A 21084-nucleotide genomic window follows, 5' to 3' on the forward strand; every position below is an offset into this window, starting at 1 on the left:
TAATCAGCTAATAATGTGGCAGTAACACAATGTATGAAAGTAACCAAGCATGATTAAGAGGTTCATTTGTTGTTCAGACCAAGCATCAGAATGCAGAAGAAATGCGATCCAAGTGACTTTGACCATGGAACAATTACTGCTGATCTCCTGGGATTTTCACGCTCAACAGTCTCTAGAGTTTACAGAAAATTGTGCGATAAAACAAAAGAAATCCTGTGAGCAGCAGTCTTATGGGTCAAAATGCTTTGTTAATGAAAGAGGTCAGAGGAGAATGGCCAGACTGCTTCAAGTTGACAGGAAGGCAACAATAACTCAAATAACCGCGTGTTATAACAATGGGGTGCAGAAGAGCATCTCTGAATGCAGAACACATCAGGCCTTGAAGTAGATGGGCTGCATCAGCAGAAGGCCATGAACATACACTTGGTGGCCACTTTGTTAGGTACAGGAGGTACATAATAAAATAGCTACTGAGTGCATATTGTACTCTATTAATGAGAGCACAGTGGGGAACATGGTTAGTAAGTTTGCAAATGACACCTAAGTTGGTGGTGTGGAGTTGTGTGTGAAGAAGGTTGTCTAAGGTTACAACAAAGACCTTAATGAAATGAGAAGGTGGAGCAAGGATTGGCAAATGGACTTCAACTCTGACAAATGTGAAATGTTGCACTTTGGGATGTTAAATCAGGGGAGGACTTGCAAAGTAAATGGCAGTGCCCCGGAGAGTGTTGTAGAATACAGCAACCTAGGGGTACAAGTAAAAAAGTACTGAGACAGGGTAGTAAAGAAGGCATTTGCATGCTTACCTTCATTAGCAAGGGCATTTGGTACAAGAGTTGAGATGCCATGATGCAACCGTACAAGACGTTGATAAGACTGCACTTGGAGCATTGTGTGCAGTTCTGGTTGTCTTGCTATTGGAAAGCTGTCATTAAGCTGAAAAGGGTGTGGGAAAGATTTAAGGATGTTACTGGCACTACAGAGTTTGAGGTATAGGAGGGATTAGTTAGACTGGGACATTCTTCCCTTCAGTGTAGGAAGCAAAGGGATGATCTTATAGAGCGCAATAAAATTACAAGGGCATAGTTAAGGTGAACAGTCACATCCTTTTACCCAAGTAGGGGATAACAAAACTAAAGGGTACAGTTTTAAGGTGAGAGTGGAAAGATTTAAAGGAAGCCTGAGGGACAAACTTTTCACACAGATGGTGGTGGGTATATGGAATGAGCAGCCAGAGGAAGTAGCAAAGGCAAGCACCATTACAACATTTCATTGATGTTTGGGCAGGTACATAGATATGAATACTTCAGGGATAAGAACCAAATGAAGGCAAATGGGACAAGCTCAGGCAAGCAATTTAGCATGGATGAGTTAGTCTGAAAGGCAAGTTTCCATCTGTATGCATTTTCAGCTTCTCCAGGACTTTTGAAGATCTTATGTGTAATATTTTATATTTGCAATGGATAACAATAAATCTTACTGAATGCTCTGGAAAATAATGTTCCCTGTTACATCAGCAGGTACAAAGCCGGCAGCCGGAACAATTAATGAGACAGCAAATGGAACAGGTCCAGCAGCTGATGGAACAGCAACAGAAACTCATCAAGTTGCTTAGCTGGCCCATGGCACATCAAGGTACTGCTGCCCTTTATCGAGAAATTTTAGAGCTTGTCTTTTAAGTTGCATTGTCTGAAAATTTGTTAGCTTCTCAGATGGTTCTTGATGGGCCAATGAATGTTTGTGGAAATTCAGTGGTGCATGAGGCTCAAAGCATTGTCTATTCCAGAGTAATCAGATAAATCCAGAGACCATGGCTTGGCCTGGGTTGATGCAGGGAAAATTGGTAAATTGATTCGTTACTGTCACATGTATCTAGGTACCCTGAAAAGCCATACAGATCTGCTTGCCATCCATACAGATCACATCATCCCGTCAGTACATTGAGGTAGTGCAAGGGAAAAGCGAGGACAGAATGCAGAATGGAGTGTTACAGTTACAAAGAAATTGCAGTGCAGGGCCACGATGAGGTAGACCGTGAGGTCAAAAGTCCATCTTTTCCTACAAGATATCCATTTTATAGTTTTATAACATGGGTATAAAAGCTGTCCTTGAGCCTGGTGGCAGGTGCTTTCAGGCTTTTGTATCTTCTGTCCAATGGGAGGAGGGAGAGGAATGAATGTTTGGAGATGGAGGGGTCTTTGATTACGTTGGCTGCTTTGCTGAGGCATTGAGAAGAGAAACCAAGGGATGGTGAGGGGGGCGGGATTGGAGAGGCTGGCATTAGCACTGATTATTAGGTAGAAAGATCAGGGTTAGGGTAGGAAGTCAGTGTTTGTGGGAGAATAGGATCAGCAATTGGATGAAAGATTTGTCAGGGGAATCAGGCATAGTGGAGGCTTAGTAGTCAGAGTGTGGCTGAGTGTGATATTTGGGGAAGGGGGCAGCTCAGTAGTTGTTAGAAAGAGGTTAGATCAATCTTTGGCTTCTCACAGTAGCTGGGGTATATACCGAAGCATAGGATTCAGAGGGGTTTTGGTGACTGTAAAGCTATGGCAAGGGGAATTCCATAAGACAAGTACTGCATATTGTTGTATATATTTAATATTTCAACTTCAATGTTGAGGGCATGATAAAAATGTTTGCATATGGTACAAAAATTGTCCTTGTGTTTGACAGCGAGGAGGAAACTTTAATCTGCAGGAAGTTGTGGATAGTTCGGTTGGTTTTGTAGAAAAGTGGGGAATCAGAATCAGAAATGGATTTTATATCACCAGCATATGTCGTGAAATTTGTTAACTTTGTGGCAGCAGTCCAATACCATACATAATAAATGTAGGGAAAACTGATTTACAGTAAGTATAGATATGTATTTCATATAGTTAGGTTAAAATAAGTAGTGCAAAAACAGAAATAGAGAGAAGTAATGTGGTAGTGTTCATAGGGTAAAATGTCCATTTAGGAATTGGATGGCAGAGGGGAAGAAGCTGTTCCTGAATCATTAAGTGTGTGCCTTCGGGCTTCTGTGCCTCCTACCTGATGCTACCAATGAGAAGCGGGCATATCTTGGGTGATGTACACTGCCTTCCTGGGGCACCGCTCCTTGAAGGGGTCATGGATACTATGGAGGCTAGTACCCATGATGGAGCTGACTAATTTTACAACTTTCTGCAATTTACTTCGATCCTGTACGGCAGCCCCCACCCATGCCAGACTCAACTAGTCAGAATGCTCTCTATGGTACATCTGTAGAAGTTTTCAGGTTTAATTGGAAATGGAATTTAATTGAAGAGAAGTGTGCGGTATTAGGAGGTCCAAGAAGGTAAGGTAGCATACAGTGATTGGATGATATTCAATGGTGTGGATGAACAAAGGAATATTGGCAGGTATGTCAATGTCCTTAAAGGTATAAGGGCATCTGGTTAAACTGGGTAAAAAAGCATTTAGAATTCATTGCTTTATTAGCGAAGATATCAGTATAAGGATGGGATTTATGCTAGTGCTTGTTAGGTTATAACTGGGTACTGTGTTTAATTCTGGTCACCACATTACAGAAAATACATAATTACAGAGGAAATTAATGAGAGTGTTGCCTGGATAGAAACTCTGTATGGCGGAAGGATTGGAGAGGCTGTACTTGTTTTCTTTGGAACAATGGAGGCTGACTGGAGACTAAGAATAGCATGTGAAATTAATGGCCGAGAATGTTATTGGGATTAACCACCATTACTTAGCAGGAAATTAAAAACCAGAGAGTGTAGAGTTAAAGTTATTGGAGTAGAAAGATTAGAAACAAAGATGAAAAAATACATTCAAGTTGAGGCAGTGATGGTCTCTATCTCAGTGCTTAAAAGAGTTGTGGAGACTGAAAAGCTCACCAAATTTGAAAAGTGGTGGGATATATCACCACTTTTACCCTCTTAGATGTTTGCACAGATTTAGCATGTCATCTCAAACTTTGACAAACTTCTATAGAAGCACAGTGGGAGTATCTTGACTGGTTGCATCATGGCTTGGTATGGAAATAGCAATGCCCAAGAATGGTATAGCCCACAGAAAATAGTGAATACAGCCCTGTCCATCACAGGAAAAGTCTTCCCCACAATTGAACACAGCAACAAGAAAACAGCAGCCATCAAGGACCCTCTCACCATCCATGCTTTCTCCTCACTGCTGATATTGAGAAGGAGGTTCAGGAGCTTTAGGTCACATACCATAAAGTTCAAGAACAGTTACAACCATCAGGCTGCTGAAGCAGCGTGGATAACTTCAGTCACCTCAGCACCAAATTGATTCCACAACCTATGGACTCACTCTCAAGCACTGTACAACTCAAGCGCTCAGTATTATTTATTTAAAGTCCAAAGTAAATTATATTATCAAAGTACATATCAAAGTGCCTATAAAAAGTATTCTTCCCCCCCTTGGAAGTTTTCATGTTTTATTGTTTTACAACATTGAATCACAGTGGATTTAATTTGGCTTTTTTGACAGTGATCAACAGAAAAGACTCTTTTGTGTCAAAGTGAGAACAAATTTCTACAAATTGGTCTAAATTTATTACAATCATTAAACAAAAAATAATTGATTGCATAATTACTCACCCCCTTCAAGTCAGTATTTAGTAGATGCACCTTTGGCAGCAATTACACCCTTGAGTATGTGTAAATAGGTCTCTATTAGCTTTGGACATCTGGACACTGCAATTTTTCCCCATTCTTCTTTACAAAACTGCTCAAGCTCTGTCAGATTGCATGGGGATCTTGAGTGAACGGCCCTTTTCAAGTCCAGCCACAAATTCTCAATTGGATTGAGTTCTGAACTCTGACTTGGCTACTCCAGAACATTAACTTTGTTGTTTTTAAGTGAATCCTGTGTAGCTTTGGCTTTATGCTTGGGGTCATTACCTTGCTGGGAAACAAATCTTCTCCCAAGTCGCAGTTCTCTTGCAGACTGCGTCAGGATTTTCCTGTATTTTGCTGCATTCATTTTACCCTCTACCTTCACAAGTCTTCCAGCAGGGGTGGCACTAAGGTGGTGCTAGCTGGGGCTATAGCCCCAGCAGAAATTGCAATAGCACCACCATAGCACCACCAAGAAATTAACAGCAGCTGCTTTGCTTTCTCTGTATAGTTTTGAATACAGCTTGTTTCTCCAGTTGATCTAGTGAAACAGCGCCCCCAATTACTATAGCACCCACGCAGCAATAGAGTTATAAACTCTGTCAGATCCACTCTACACTTCTGCTTATTCGTTCATCGTCAATGTCTTGCCGTTACTGTCCTCAGATCAGTTAAGCTGATCTAATATCACTTAAGGTGGTGATGTCACTCTCACTCACGCGAGAGATTGATAGTATACATACAGGTGCAGATCCATGGTCTCGTGAGACTAACGGATGCCACACGCACACACTGTGCTTTTACAAGCGAGCATGGGCCTGGCACGTGCATTATTTTGGCCGGTGTGAAAAATGGATCGATTTTTAGTCAGAAAATGACCTCATCCAGAGGAATCAGTGGTGTCTCAGTCTCAGCATGTCTTAATTGAAAGACATGCAGAAAGAAGTAAGTGGGGATGAGGACGACAGCAGTTCATCTAAGGAGTGTGAGGGCGAAGTAGAGGAACAAGAAATGGAGCGGGATTCGGAAGAGAACGTGGATGAAGCTGCTCTTAGTGCGAGTGGGAATACTGTTAGCGATGTTAGCCAGCAGCTTGAGGAAGGACCCCGTCAGCCAGCATTGAAAAAGTACCCTTCGCAACAGTTTGGCAATCAGCAAAGGAGTTTTATTCGTGGCTGGTTTGACCTGTACTCCTGACTGGAATATTCAATCACAAAAGATGCTACATTCTGCTTCGCATGCAGGCATTTCCTGTGTGGAGGACATGGGTTCCATTCTGAGTCTACCTTCACTGTCACCGGTTACCACAACTGGCGGAAAGCTACAACAGCTTTCAAAACCCACCATGTAAGTGCAGCTGATAAGTTTGCGATGGAGGCATGGGCCGAATTCAGATTGAGAAAATAGGACGGTTCAAGATCGGGAAATATGTTTGATAAAGGACATACAAAGATTGTCCATGAAAATCGTCAGTATATGAGAGCAGTGGTTGAGTCTCTACGCTATACTACGTGCCAAGGCATTGCCCAGCGAGGACACCGGGAGAATGATGGATCTGGCAATAGGGGAAACTTTGTTGAGTTGCTCAGTGTAATTGGGCAGTTTGATAAGACTGTAGCTAAAAAATAGAGGACCATCCTGGAAATGCAAAAAACACCCATCACGATATCCAAAATGAAATTATGGGTATGCTGGCAGATATGGTCAGATGTCAGATAAGTGCAGAAATTGAGGAGGCTGGACATTTTCCCATTATGGTGGATGAAAGTAAAGACTTGAGTAAAAAGGAGCAAATATCAGTGGTGGTGGTGCGGTATTTGAATAACGAAACAGTGCTTGAAGAATTCTTGCACTTCACTCCAGCAGAAGGGTTGGACGCAGAGTCGCTTCTTAAAAGACATTCGCCCAGTGTGTTATTGATAAGAACGCGTGTTTAGGTCAGTGTTATGACGGGGCGGCAGTGATGTCCGGGTGCAATAACGGGGTACAAGAGAGGTTCAGGAAAGAGGTCCCGCAGGCATTATATATACACTGCCATGCTCACAGACTTAATCCTGTTTTAGTGGATGTTGTGAGCAATGTACAACAAGTGGGCGGGTGAGTTTTTTGAAACTGTGCAGCTGCTTTACGAATTCTTTTCAAACTCTGTTGCCCACGATCTTTTCATGAAGAAACAGGGAGAACTGGAATCAACAGCACAGCCCGTGGAGTTGAAGAAATTGTCAGATACACACTGGGCATGGCAGTATACAGCTTTGTGCGCTATAACGAAATCATTCCCTGCTATTCTAGCTACACTACAGGATATTATGGGTCAACCAAATGCACGGAGGAAAACGGAGGTCAGAGCTGTAAATGGACTGATTGACGAGCAGTTTGCTTTACTTCTCACTCTGTTTGAGGATTTATTCCGAGTCACCAAGTTCATGTCAGACCAGCTACAATCTCCCAGTTTGGAGCTTTCATCCACTGTGGACTTGGCTCAGTCTGTTATCGATGCACTCTCAGCAAAACGGGGAGAGGAATCATGGAGTGAAATTCAGACAACAGCTAGGGACCTGTGTGTCAAGGCCAGTATACAGAGCAGACCACATGAAAGGAGACAGGCCCAGCCACCCTGATTACGTGATTTTGTTGTTGAGGCCCAAACTGAACGCACACCTGTCACATCCTCTGATGACCTTCGCAACCACTGTTTCTATCCAGTTATAGACAGACTTCTGACTGAAATGAAAAGACTGTTCTCAATTGAGACTGGGGCTGTTCTGACTGGAGTCTCAGCATTGAGTCCCAAACACAAGTTCTTCCTAGACAAGAATTGTCTTTGGCCAATGGCCCAATACTATGGAGTGACTGAAGTGAACCTGACTGCAGAGCTACATCAGGTTCGGCGTCTGCTGGAAACAAAACAAAAGCAAGGACAGACAGTGAATGACACAGTGGAATTTCTAGCTTTAATGGGACCCTACTGCAATGCATTAATAGATTTATACAAATCAATCTGCATATCACTGACTCTGCCTGTTACATCGGCCTCATGCGAACAGAGTTTCTCTGGCCTCAGACACCTCACAAACTACCTAAGGAATAGGAGCGGCGATGCTCGGAACAGCAACTTGGACCAAAGCACCTGACATCCAGAAAATCATTGATGCTTTCGCCACCAATCACAGCAACAGACGGATTGTGCTTCTCCAAAAACATCAATGGTGAGTGCAGTTGTTTTTATAAAAATTTAGGCCAAGACTAATGCTGCTTATTATTATTGTTTTGTGGTGGATACCCCATAATCCTTATGTTTCCTGCAAATCCTAAACTATTACATTTACTGCTATTAAGCCTACTGGTTTTGCTTAGACTTGCAAGTGATGATTCTGTTGATTTTTGTTTTAAATTCAATAGCCGAATTAATTGAGGTATTGCATGGTCAGAGTATGATTTGTCCAACTCCTGGTAAAGTCTTGCATCTGTTGTTCGCCTTATTTGACTTTAATAATGGTGTATCTTTTGGCATTGTCTGTCTATGTAATGTGAATAGCAGTGGACATTGTGGGATAGTGTTGTGTTTTTCAGTTGAAAAGCATGCATTTGACACTGATTGTGGGATTGGTGCGTGATTCACGTTGTGTGCTGTGGGTCGGATGCTCTGTTGGTTTGTTTGTTTATGCTCTGTGTAGCCCGGGTTGTCTCCGATGCTTTTGACACTGTCACAGTTCACTTCTATATTAGATCTCTCAATTGCTGTTGCTTGTGAATCAACAGAGGCATTTATAGTAGGCACATAATGCTTGAAACTGACCTTTTGAACGCCACGCGGCTGGCCTTGCGAATACATATTACCATATAGTGCATCCCTCAGCACCATCACTGAGTAATTCAGCCCCACTGTAGCACCAGCAAGAAAAAATCTCTGGTGCTGCCACTGTCTTCCAGGGCCTCCTGCAGTGAAGCAACCCCACAGCATGATGCAGGCACCACCATGCTTCACAGTAGGGATGGTGTGCTTTTGATGATGTGCGGTGTTTGGCTTACGCCTAACACAGCATTAATTCTGCTGGCCAAAAAGTTTCATTTTGTTTTCATCAGACCATAGAACCTTCTTCCAGCTGACTTTAGTCTCCCAGATGCCTTCTGGCAAACTCTAGCCAAGATTTTAAGTGAGTTTTTATCAACAGTGGCTTTTTCTTTGCCACTCTCCCATAAAGCTGCAACTGGTGAAGCACCCGGGCAGCAGTTGTTGTATGCACAGTCTCTCTCAGCTCAGACACTGAAGCTTGTAACTCCTCCAGAGTTGACATCGGTCTCCTGGTGGCCTTCCTCATTAGTCTTCTTCTCGCACGGTCACTCAGTTTTTGACAGCAGCCTGCTCTGGGCAGATTTACAGCTGTGCCATATTCTTTCCATTTCTTGATGATTGACTTAACTGTACTCCGAGAGGTACTCAGTGACAGAAGTTTTCTTGTATCCATCTCCTGACTTGCGCTTTTCAATAACCTTTTTGCTGTGTTGCTTGGAGTGTTCTTGTGTCTTCACTGTGTAGTTTTTACCAGGCTACTGACTCACCAGCAGTTGGACCTTCCAGGTACAGGTATATTTTTACTACAATCAATCGAAACACCTTGACTGCACACAGGTGATCTCCAGTTAACTAATTATGTGACTTCTAAAGCCATTTGGCTGCATCAGTGATGGTTTGGTGTGTCATATTAAAGGGGGTGAATACTTATGCAATTCATTATTTTGTGTTCTATATTTGTAATTAATTTAGATCACTTTGTAGAGATCTGTTTTCGCTTTGACACGAATGAGTCTTTTTCTGTTGAAGTGTCAAAAAAAGCCAAATTAAATCCACTATGATTCAATATTGTAAGACCATAAAACATTAAAACTTCTGGGGGGGGCAGGGGGAATGGGGAGTGGGGTGGATACTTTTTATAGCGTCTGTATGTCACCATATACAACACTGAGCTTCATTTTTTTGTGGGTACACTCAATAATCTATAGAATAATAACCATAACAGGATCAATGAAAGAGTGCAGAAGAAACTATGCAAATACAAAAAGAAGAAATAATAATAAATAAATAAGCAATAAATATTGAGAACATGAGATGAAGAATCCTTGAAATTAGGTCTATTGGTTGTGGGAACATTTCACTGATGGGGCAAGTGCAGTTGAGTGAAGTTGTCCCCTTTAGTTCAAGAGTCTGATGGTTGAGGGTGATAACTGTTCCTGAACCTAGCGATGTTAGTCCTGAGCCTCTTGTATCTTCTTCCTGATGGTAGCAGAGAGAAGCGAGCTTGTCCTGAGTGGTGGGGTCCCTCATGATGCATACTGCTTTCCTACAACAGTGTTTCATGTAGATGTGCTCAATGTGCTGGTAGGGCTTTAGCCATGATGGTCAGGACCATGTCCACTACTTTTTCCATAGTCTTCTGACCTCTTCTCTCAGATTCCTTCTTCTTCAGCCCTTTACTGCTTCCACCTATCCAAGAACATTTCAATCTCCACTTTAAATTTATCAAAAGACAACCTCCACGGCTGTCTGTGGCAATGCATTCTGCACCCCATCAGGAAAGGAATTCCTCCTTATCTGTGTTCTAAAGGATCATCCTTCTATTCTGAGTCTGTACCCTCTAGTCCTAGACTCCCACTATTTGAAGCATGCTCTCCACTCCATGTCCACCCTATCTAGGCCTTCCAGTGTTACTCTGAAGCTGCTGTTTAAAGAACCAACATTCAGACTGCTTTCTCAGGTCAGGGTTATTATCATCATTAACGTACGTCCTGAAATTTGTTGTTTTGTGACAGCAGTACAGTGTATTATGTAAAAATTACTACAAATTTTAATAAGAATATACTGTATATTAAACATAATCAATAAATAGTGCAAAAAGAGATCAAAATGGCAAGCTAATGCTCAAGGGTTCATGGGATTATTCAGAAATCTGATGGTGGAAGGGAAGAAGCTGTACCTAAATTGTTGAGTGTGCATCTTCAGGCTCCTGTACCTCCTTCCCTAATGGTAGTAATAAGAAGAGGGCATGTCCTGGGTGATGGGGTCCTTCATGATGGAGGCCATCTTCTTGAGGCATCGCCTTTTGAAGATGTCCTCAATGGTGGAGAAGCTAGTGCCTATGAGGATGGAGCTGGCTGAGTCGGCGGGTTTTTCTGATCCTGTGCATTGGCGGCTCCACGCTGGCAGTGATGCAGCCAGTCAGAATGCTCACCACCTACACCTGTAGAAATTTGCCGGAGTCCTTGTCATCAGTGAACTGTGTGACCTTTCAAAATCTCTGATGTAGACTCATACTGTGCCTTGATAACTTATTTATTTATTGTTATTTGGAGTAAAGCATGCACATTTCTGATTGTTCCTGAGAAGGTGATGACAATTAATCTTTTGAGTTGATTCAGTATTCTGGTGTGGGGATTACCACACTGCTGTTGCGTTATGAGTTCCAGTATTTAGATTGTGTAACGGTGAAGAGGCAGTGTTCATAGCCGGATGGTGAGTAGCTTGGAGGGAACTTGAATGTTGTTGTGTTCCCATGTGCCTGCTATTCATCTTTCTTGGTAGTAGAGGCCAAGGGTTTGGCTGCTTTGACCCAGCTTTATAGTCCATGTTTTACACTCAGTATTATTTTAGTTTGCTCCTCCCGATAATAATCTCTCTTACTTCTGATAAATTGCTGCTAACTGTCTACAAGTACCTTCTACAAGTGTATCAGAGTGGGCACAGACATTTGGTACACTGTAGAATTCTCAACAATGAGGGCATTTAGTTTCCTTCTTCAGTGCTTTATCTTTTCCACCTATCACCTCCTGGTTCTCACTTCACACTCCCTGCCCCATCCACTCATCCACTTCCTCCCTGACTAACCTGGCTTCACCTAACACCCTCTAGCTCCTTCCCCTCCCCCCACCTTCTTATTCTGTTTTTTTCTCCCTTTCTTTCCAGTCCTGATGAAGAGTCTTAGCCCAAAACATCGACTGTTTATTCATTCCCATAGATGCTGCCTGACCTGCTGATTTCCTCCAGCATTTTGTATGTGTTATTCTGGATTTCCAGCATCTGCAGTATCTCTTGTGTTTATTATTTATAAGCTGCATCTGTGTCCTTGCCCAAGGGTGACCTGCAGGCTAGCACAGGAAAGGAGCACCTCACACCTCCTTTGGTAGAGATGTATCTCTGCCCTATCATTGCCCCCCCCCCCCACCGATCGGGGTCGCATGAAGTTATGGCACAGGTAGTAGATGATCATATAAGCAGCTGGTGCATATCACAAGTCCTGGTTATATGACATTCGATGCCAGGCGGACAATCTCTGGAGTATTGATAATGGCTGGGGTCACCCATCTTGTAAAGTCACTGCCCAGAAGAAGTCAATAACAAACCACTTCTGCAGAAAATTTGCCAAGAACAATCATGGTCACAGAAAGACCATGATCATCCATGCCATATGACATGACACATAATGATGACCTGTGTCTTTAACAGGGACTCACTGGGCAAAATGTTTGGCAGTAGACCTGAATATCTCCATGGCCTTCTTGCCTAAGTACATACCTTCTGAGGGCACTGTTCTTCACCGTCTGTTTTGATCCTTCTGATCCCTTGGAAGTACTCCCCCTTCCCCAAAATTCCCATATTCCCTCCACTATTGTGGCATCCATTCATGTAGTAGCAACACACCCAAGAGCTGGAAGAGCTTTGCATATATGGCAGTGTGTCCTGTAAGAGCAGTTTTCAAAGTTTACTCCTGTTGGACAGCATTCTGAAAATGGTGAGAACTTGAAACATTTAGACCAGATTGTTGAACGGTTACTGTTGCGACTTCTTGTACTTGCCATCATTTAAGGTTGGATACTAGGCTGACTGACTGACCCTTCCACCCATGGCGCTGTTGCATGACCTTCCCTTCCAGTGAGCCACACTCTTCCAAAGTTTTTTTGGCACACCTTGCCCACTGCTGGCAAGAGTTATCAGTGTGTGACAGACCCTGGAAAAGAATCAGGTCTCTGACTCAATCTGGTACTCGGAGGGAGAGGAAGGATTCTTCAGGAAGTGGGGTCATATACAAGTCAGCAGATGTCATTGGATTAACACAACTGAAGGTTTTGACAGGAGTTGACTCGAGCATTTTAAAGCAAAAGGGAAGCTATCTTTTGTGGAAAAAAATTAGGAATCTGTGAGTTTGAAAATGTAGTTTAAATTAATTGAGGGAGATGCTTGTCTAGGGATAGGCATCAAAATGAATTGTGATGGAATACAAATAGAAAAAAAGAGTAGGTCACCTACAACAATTTGTTTTCATGAAAGATTTCTATTGTTAAAATTAAATTGCAGACACTAGATACAACTGTTTAATGGGAAGCGTTAGATCATATTTTCAGGCAACAAGGGATTAAGATAGATAAGAAATGGACACAGATAATGCTGGAGGGAGTCAATGAGTTAGGTGACATCTGATAAAAAACCTTTAGTCTGAAAGGTTAACTGTTTCTCTCTCCAAGGCTCTGCTTTCCTCCCACATTCCAAAGGTGTACAGGTTAGGGTTAGTAAATTGTGCACGTGTTACATTGGTGCCGGAAGCATGACGACACTTGCTGGAAGTCCCCAGCACAATCCTTAGACTGTGTTCATCATTGACGTAAACGATGCATTTCACTGTATGTTTTGATGTGGCAAATAAAGCTAATCTTTATCTTTATAAATAGAAAAATTCAGTCTGATATTGCTGAGCATGTCCAGACCTTTTCTTTCTGGCATCTTCAGTCTTTTGCTTTTCAAGCACAATTAAGAAATGATGACTGCCCATGTTGATTTCTTAATTTCATATGCCTTTAGTGATTTGCATAGGAAGGGAAAATATAAGATTTGTTACTGACTTTGGACATGGTTGGCGCCATAGTGTGCCTTGATGCAGCTGTTTGAGAGTGCTGCCCTGCTTAAAGCAGCTGAGTCTAGGTAGTGAGTATTTCACATAGTAAGAGTAGGAAAATTGATGCAACTATTTCTTAAGGCACGAGTTGTTCTTAATGAAAATGAAATATTTGTGAAGTTTGGTTGGAAGTGGGCTACTGGTTATTCAGCACAGGACAAGGCTGCTGAGTCCGAAGCACCAATACCTAGTTATCTGCTTTCATGGAAAGGATCAAGATTAAAAGTAATTTTGTTCGGTTTCTATTTAGCAGGGACATGTAAAAGAGAGACTTGTTTACAATGTAAGTATTTTAATGGTTCTGATTTAGAATAGAAAACATTGGTTTTCATCCTCTTCTCCAGTTTGAATAAAATCTCAGTGAGCATACCAAAACACACCCCTCCAGATCTGCTTCATCTACAGTTGAAGAAAATTAGTATCCTATGTTAAAGGTGCCCAAGTACAGGCTTGGAAATGAGTTAAAAATAAGTAGAGATCTAAATCCAATCCAAATTTGCTGTGGAGATTTCTAGCTGCAATCAAACTGAAGCAGGTTGTCAAGACTATTGACCTTCTGCCCCTTAGGGTATGTGCAGAAGAAGGAGTTTTGCATTTCCTTTTTTTTTGGTGTGTGCCTGCATGCGTGCGAGTCTGCGCATCTGCGTGTGTGTGCATGTGCGTCTGCGTCTGCGTGTCCGTGCGTGCGTCCGTGATGTCTTTTTCATGGCTTTTTACAAGGTGCAGAGGGAGAGAGAGACTGTGTAGTGCGCCACTCCTCATGCAGACGTTTTCGTAGTATTTTCCCTTTATTTTACGAGGTCGAGTTGCGATCTCGACACTCAACCCGGCACGGATCGAAAGCGTACTCGGGAGCGGACTCAAATAGTTTTGAACCCGGGAACCTCCGCTCCCAGGTCCGGTGCTGATGTCGTTGTGCCACCAGCCGGCCCAGGTTTTGCATTTCCAAGTTGTTAAGACCTGTCCTTCTATACAGAGCCTGCTATGAGACCTGAACCCATTTTTCTTGCCTCTCAGCAAATATGAGCCTACCTTGGAAGCAATTTTTAATTTTTTCCTATTAGATATACCCCTACCTCTGCAAGGAAACTTGAGAAATCACATAAAAGGAACATAAAATCATCCATTTAATTGTGGTCCCATTTCCACTGCATTGTTATGGGAATTTGTTATTCCTCAGACTCAGAGCAAAAGAAAAATTCGTCCCATGTGGTGACCTTTAGAAACTCTTAGTTCTGTAAATATTTAGATAGGAGACTGGTAGTTCAGTATTTTTCTAAATTCATTAAAGTGATATTTGGTTTTATGATCAAACTGTTGATTCAACCTTGAACAACCATGCAAGCTGGCAGATTGCCAGCTAATGTTTGCGTTGTATTAACTGACATGCTCAGGCATGCTTCCCTGATTTTACAGTGTATAGTCAAATGAGTGGACACAGAATGAGATGACGAGATAATCTGCAAATTATTAATAAGAAGCTCCTTGATATCTACACAATGTTAGGTAACTTTGGATTTTACACGGGTGGTGCTAAAACCAGAGATTTGACATCATTGTAGGTTGTTACACTTGGTTGAAAGCATCATGAGAGGAATTTTAGCCAGCCATTGGCTGAAGTAATTTGCCAATTATATTTCTATGGTCACCATTTAGAAACTGAGCAGACGCCAAGTGTCTTTTGAGAGCAGTTATGTGTTTCTCATTCTGTTGTTTTTTTAAGAATGGCTGGTTTGTTTTCAAGGAAACATAGATGATATGGTGCAGGAAAGAGGCTATTTGTCCCATTCTGCTGGGCCTCTGTAATTACTATTTAACTTGTCACACTTCACCGTTCATTCCTAAGAGTTTAGTGACTGTTTCCACATTTTAGTTTTCTTATCCAGGCCCTTTTGGAAAATTACTCACGTATCTACTTCTGCTACGCTTTCAAGAAGTTTATTGTGGACTATAACAATGCCAATGGGTGTGGTGTCACCCAGCACATGTGTAGCCCCTGACAGAATACCCTGCCGTCCAACTCACAGACACACTCTCATCCTCAACTGGTCACTTTTCATCTTTTATTGCTGCTGTTTCATTTATTTATAGGATTGCTTGTTTTATTATAACAATGCCAGTAGCATTGTACTATCTCACATAAATATACACCTCACACTTTACGTCAACCTGTTAATCTTCAGCCACGCCTGTCAGGGACTTGTGCTAATATTATTTTGTGACTATGTGCACCCTGGCCCCAGGGGAACGATGCTTTGTTTAGCTGTGCACATGTGCATGGCTGATTAACAATACTCTTGAACTTAAACTACTCAGTATGTGTAAGTGGTTTTCCAAATGAGGTTACTTTGTCAATTATCTTTAAACCTGGATCATTCTATTACTGACTCTTCTACCACCAGAAAGACTTTTCCCTTACTTACTCCAGCAACATATTCATAATTTTCAACTTCTCTTTTCATAGAAACGTTACTTGGAGGCCTTTCGGTCCATTAAGTTTATCCCAACTCAGAGACAAACAACTTTAAAAATAAATTTAAATATTTTAAAATTAAATTATTTCAACTGTTGTTAGATGTTACTGAATATCAGAAACGTTTAAAATCAGTGGGAAAGTCTATTGATGTATGGATAGCCTTAAGGACTCCTCTGAGATTAGTCACCTCGTTATGGTGAGTTCCTGAGGTCATGACGGTATGCTGCCTGGAGTTTAGCTCCTGGTAGAGTCACTCATGGTGGTAAGGTCAGGAGAAAGGTTCAAGATCTCAGTGATGGAGCTGGCTGAAGATGATAACAGTGAAGGGTCTCCAGTCATCCTGCAGTCCATGTCACTGAATCCTGGACCATGTGGTGGCAGCCTATGCATCCACCTCTCCATATTAAACCAAGTCACAAACAGGCCTTCTCCTTTAAGAAAATAACCTCTTAGTGGAACACTATAGCCGATACAAGTAATCACGCTACTAAACTAAAAGGTGGAACCTCAGGGATATATTCACACACTAGCTCACAGGATGTGGAACTTGCTGGCAACATCCTTATTTATTGTCCATTATTGTCTTCAGGCTAAGGCGGTAGTTGAGACACAAAATACATTCCCTGGGACTAAAATCCTGTGCAAGTTAGATGGCAGATCTACTTCATCGAAAGAAGTTAGTGAACTAAATTGATTTTGTATATAACCCAGCAACTTTGTGGCTACTGTAATAGGATAGATTCATGTTATTGTGTTTCCAAGCACATAAGAAGGTTACACATTCACAAAGCAAACTGACCATGGACAGTGCAGGAAATGGCACCACAGTGATATTTAAAGAACTTCTTACTTGCTGTCAGTTTAAAGTTTGCAAGCAGATTATAGTCTGTTAATGAAGCCATGCCTAGTATAAATGTTTGTGGTGGCACAGATTAGTTCAAAGTAAATTTATTATCAAAATACATATATGTCACCAGGATTGCAAAGAAAAAAATTGGAAGATCAGAATGGTCATCTATGTGTGGAGCCAAAAGAGATAGGGGGAGATCTTAAATTAACTTAACTTCTTGCATCTTTATTTACTGAGGAGATGGTCACAGAGTCTGTAGAAATGAGGCAAAATGGTATCAACTTCATGGATCCTACACAGAGTACGGAGGAGGAGGTGTTTGCTGTCTTGATGCAAATTCAGGTGGATAACTCCCCAAGGCATGACAAGGAGTTCCCTCAGACCCTGCAGGAGGCAAGTGCAGAAATTTCCAGGGCCCTGGCAGATATATTTAAACCATCCTTAGCGACAGGAGGGGTACCAAAGGATTGGAGCACAGCCAAAGTCGTTTTGGTGTTTAAGAAAGGCTCTAAAAATAAACCAGGAAATCATAGGCCGGTAAGCCTGACAGCAGTAGTGGGAAAGTTCTTTGAGGGTATTCTAAGGGATTGGATATATAAGTATTTGGCTAGACATGGACTGATTGAGGATAATCAGCATGGCTTTGTGCGTGGTAGGTCATGTCTAACCAAACTTATAGAGCTTTTTGAGGAAGTTATCAGGAAAGTGGATGAAGGCAAGGCAGTGGATGGTGGCTATATGGACTTTAGCAAGGCATTTGACAAGGTCCTACATGGAAGGTTGCTCAAGAAGGTTCAGTCGTTCAGCATTCAAGATGAGGTAGTAAATTGGATCAGACATTACTCAAAGTTTAAAAGTTCAAAGTAAAATTTATTATCAGTGTACATACTGTCACCACATACAACACTGAGGTTCATTTTTCTGTAGGCATACTTAGCAAATCTATAGAACAGTAACTGTAAACAGGATCGATGAACAACAAACTGTGCAAATGCAAATCTAAGTAAATAGCAATAAATAACAAGAGCATGAAATAACAAGATAAAAAGTCCTTAATGTAAGACCTTCAGTTGTGGGAACACCAGAAATAGAGTGAGTGTTGTTATCTCCTTTTGTTTGAGAGCCTGATGATTGAGGGGTAGTAACTGTTCTTGAACCTGGTGGTGCAAGTCCTGAGGCTCCTGCACCTTCTACCTGACAACAGCAGTGAGAAAAGAGCCTGACCTGCCTGGTGATGATGGATGCTGCTTTTCTACAGCAACATTTCATGCAGATGTGCTCAATGGTTGGGAGGGTTTTACCCATGATGTACTGGGTTGAAACCACTACCTTTTGTAGGATTTTCCAGTCAAAAGCATTGGTGTTTCCATACCAGGCTTTGTGGAAGAAACCAGAGAGTGGTAGTAGATGGTTGCCTCTCTTAGTGGAGGCCTGCGACTAGTGGTGTGCCACAGGGATTGGTGCTGGGTCCTTTGTTGTTTGTCATCTTCCTCAACAATCTGGATACTAACGTGGTTAACTGGATCAGCAAATTTGCTGATGACACCAAGATTGGGGGTGTAGTAGACAGCAAGGAAGGCTATCATGGTTTGCAGTGGGGATCTGGATCAGCTGGTGAAATGGGCTGAAAAATAGCAGATGATATTTAATACAAACAAGTACGAGCTGTTGTACTGCGGCAGGACCAACACAGTGAACCAAAGGGTACTGAGGAGTGTGGTAGAACAAAGGGATCTGAGAATACAGGTACATAATTCAATGGAAGTGGTGTTGATAAGGTCAGAAGAGAGCTTTTGACACATTGGCCTTCAAAAATCAAATTATTGAATACAGGAGATAGGATGTTATGTTGAAGTTGTATAAGACATTGATGAGGTGTAATTTGGAGCATTGTGTGCAGTTTTGGTCACATACCTACTGGAAAGATGTAAACAAAGTTGAAAGAGTAGAGAGAAGATGTACAAGGATGATGCTGGGCCTGGAGTATCTGAGTTATAGGGAAAGATTGAATAGGTTAGGAGTTTATTCCATGGAATGTAAAAAATTATGAGGAGATTTGATAGAGCTATATAAATTTATGAGGTGTATGGAGATGGTAAATTCAAGCAGGCTTTTTTCCACTGAGGCTGGGTGGGACTACAACCAGAGGTCATGGGTTAAGGGTGAAAGGTGAAAATATTAAGGGGAACATGAGGGGAAGCTTCTTCACTCAGAGGGTGAAATTGTGCATGTGAGTTCGATTTCAACGTTTAAGGGAAGTTTGGATAGGTACAGTGGCATGCAAAAGTTTGGGCACCCTGGTCAAAATTTCTGTTACTGTGAATAGCTAAGCGAGTAAAAGATGAACTGATTTCCAAAAGGCATAAGGTTAAAGATGACACATTTCTTTAATATTTTAAGCAAGAAAACTTTTTTTATTTCCATCTTTTACAGTTTCAAAATAACAAAAAAGGAAAATGACCCAAAGCAAAAGTTTGGGCACCCTGCATTGACAGTACTTAGTAACACCCCCTTTGGCAAATATCACAGCTTGTAAATGCTTTTTGTAGCCAGTTAAGAGTCTTTCAATTCTTGCTTGGGGGATTTTCACCCATTCTTCCCTGCAAAAAGCTTCTAGTTCTGTGAGATTCTTGGGCTGTCTTGCATGCACTGCTCTTTTGAGGTCTATCCACAGATTCTCGATGATGTTTAGGTCAGGGGACTGTGAGGGCCATGGCAAAACCTTCAGTGTGCGCCTCTTGAGGTAGTCCATTGTGGATTTTGAGGTGTGTTTAGGTTCATTATCCTGTTGTAGAAGCCAGCCTCTTTTCATCTTCAGTTTTTTTTACAAATGGTGTGATGTTTGCTTCCAGAATTTGCTGGTATTTAATTGAATTCATTCCAGTGAAATGTTCCCCGTGCCACTGGCTGCAACACAAGCCCAAAGCATGATCAAGCCACTCCTGTGCTTAACGGTAGGAGAGGGGTTCTTTTCATGAAATTCTGGACCCTTTTTTCTCCAAACATTCCTTTGCTCATTGCAGCCAAAAAGTTCTATTTTAACTTCATCAGTCCACAGGCTTGTTTAGATGTTCCTTTGAACCTTTTGAATAGAACTTTATGGCGGCAATGAGTAAAGGTATGATTGGAGAAAAAAGGGTGCAGAATTTCATGAAAAGAGGGGGAGCGTCGACTCAGACCATGAGAGGACTGCGTCCGGCATTTTCATGCCATACAAGGCACAGATTGGAAGTCTGTGTGGGGCACCACTCCTCGCACAGACACTAGAGCAATGTGTGGTTAAGTGCCTTGCTCAAGGACACAAACATGCTACCACAGCTGAGGCTTGAACCAGCGACCTTAAGATCACTAGACGAACGCCTTAACCACTTGGCCACGTGCCCAACACACAAAAAAAAAACCACCTCTCCAACTGTTAAGCACGGGGGGTGGATCTATCATACTTTGGGCTTGTGTTGCAGCTAGTGGCACAGGGAACATTTACTGGTAGAGGGAAGAATGAATTCAATTAAATACCAGCAAATTCTGGAAGCAAACATCACACCATTTGTAAAAAAAGCGGAAGATGAAAAGAGGATGGCTTCTACAACAGGATAATGAACCTAAACACACCTCAAAACCACGATGGACTACCTCAAGAGGCACACGCTGAAGGTTTTGCCATGGCCCTCACAGTCCCCTGACTTAAACATCATCGAAAATCTGTGGATAGACCTCAAAAGAGCAGTGCATGCAAGACGACCCAAGAATCTCACAGAACTAGAAGCCTTTTGCAAGGAAGAATGGGCGAAAATCCCCCAAACAAGAATTGAAAGACTCTTAGCTGGCTACAAAAAGTGTTTATAAGCTGTGATATTTGCCAAAGGGGGTGTTACTAAGTACTGACCATGCAGGGTGCCCAAACTTTTGCTTCTGGCCCTTTTCCTTTGTTATTTTGAAACTGTAAAAGATAGAAATAAAAAAGTTTCTTGCTTAAAATATTAAAGAAATGTGTCATCTTTAACTTTATGCCTTTTAGAAATCAGTTCATCTTTTGCTTGCTTAGCTATTCACAGTAACAGAAATTTTGACCAGGAGTGCCCAAACTTTTGCATGCCACTGTACATGAAGGGTATGGAGGGCTATGGTTCTGATGCAGGTCAATGGGAGTAGGCAGTTTAAATGGTTCAGCAAGGACTAGATGGGCCGAAGGGC

The 21084-nt window shown here is 41.9% G+C and overlaps 1 protein-coding gene across 9 annotated transcripts in view; it reads left to right on the top strand.

The window, feature by feature from the left end:
* Positions 1-21084, top strand: part of LOC140201598 (uncharacterized) — a 119126-nt gene that overhangs the window by 7847 nt on the left and 90195 nt on the right. For 8 of the 9 annotated variants that reach the window (XM_072265962.1, XM_072265955.1, XM_072265959.1 and 5 more), the window contains one exon: positions 1518-1635. In XM_072265962.1, coding sequence (XP_072122063.1) covers positions 1518-1635 — 118 coding nt within the window. The remainder of the gene's footprint in view (positions 1-1517; positions 1636-21084) is intronic. The other variant, XM_072265963.1, reaches the window with a different exon arrangement.

Source organism: Mobula birostris, chromosome 8 (assembly GCF_030028105.1).
Source record: "Mobula birostris isolate sMobBir1 chromosome 8, sMobBir1.hap1, whole genome shotgun sequence".
Classification (NCBI taxonomy): domain Eukaryota; kingdom Metazoa; phylum Chordata; class Chondrichthyes; order Myliobatiformes; family Myliobatidae; genus Mobula; species Mobula birostris.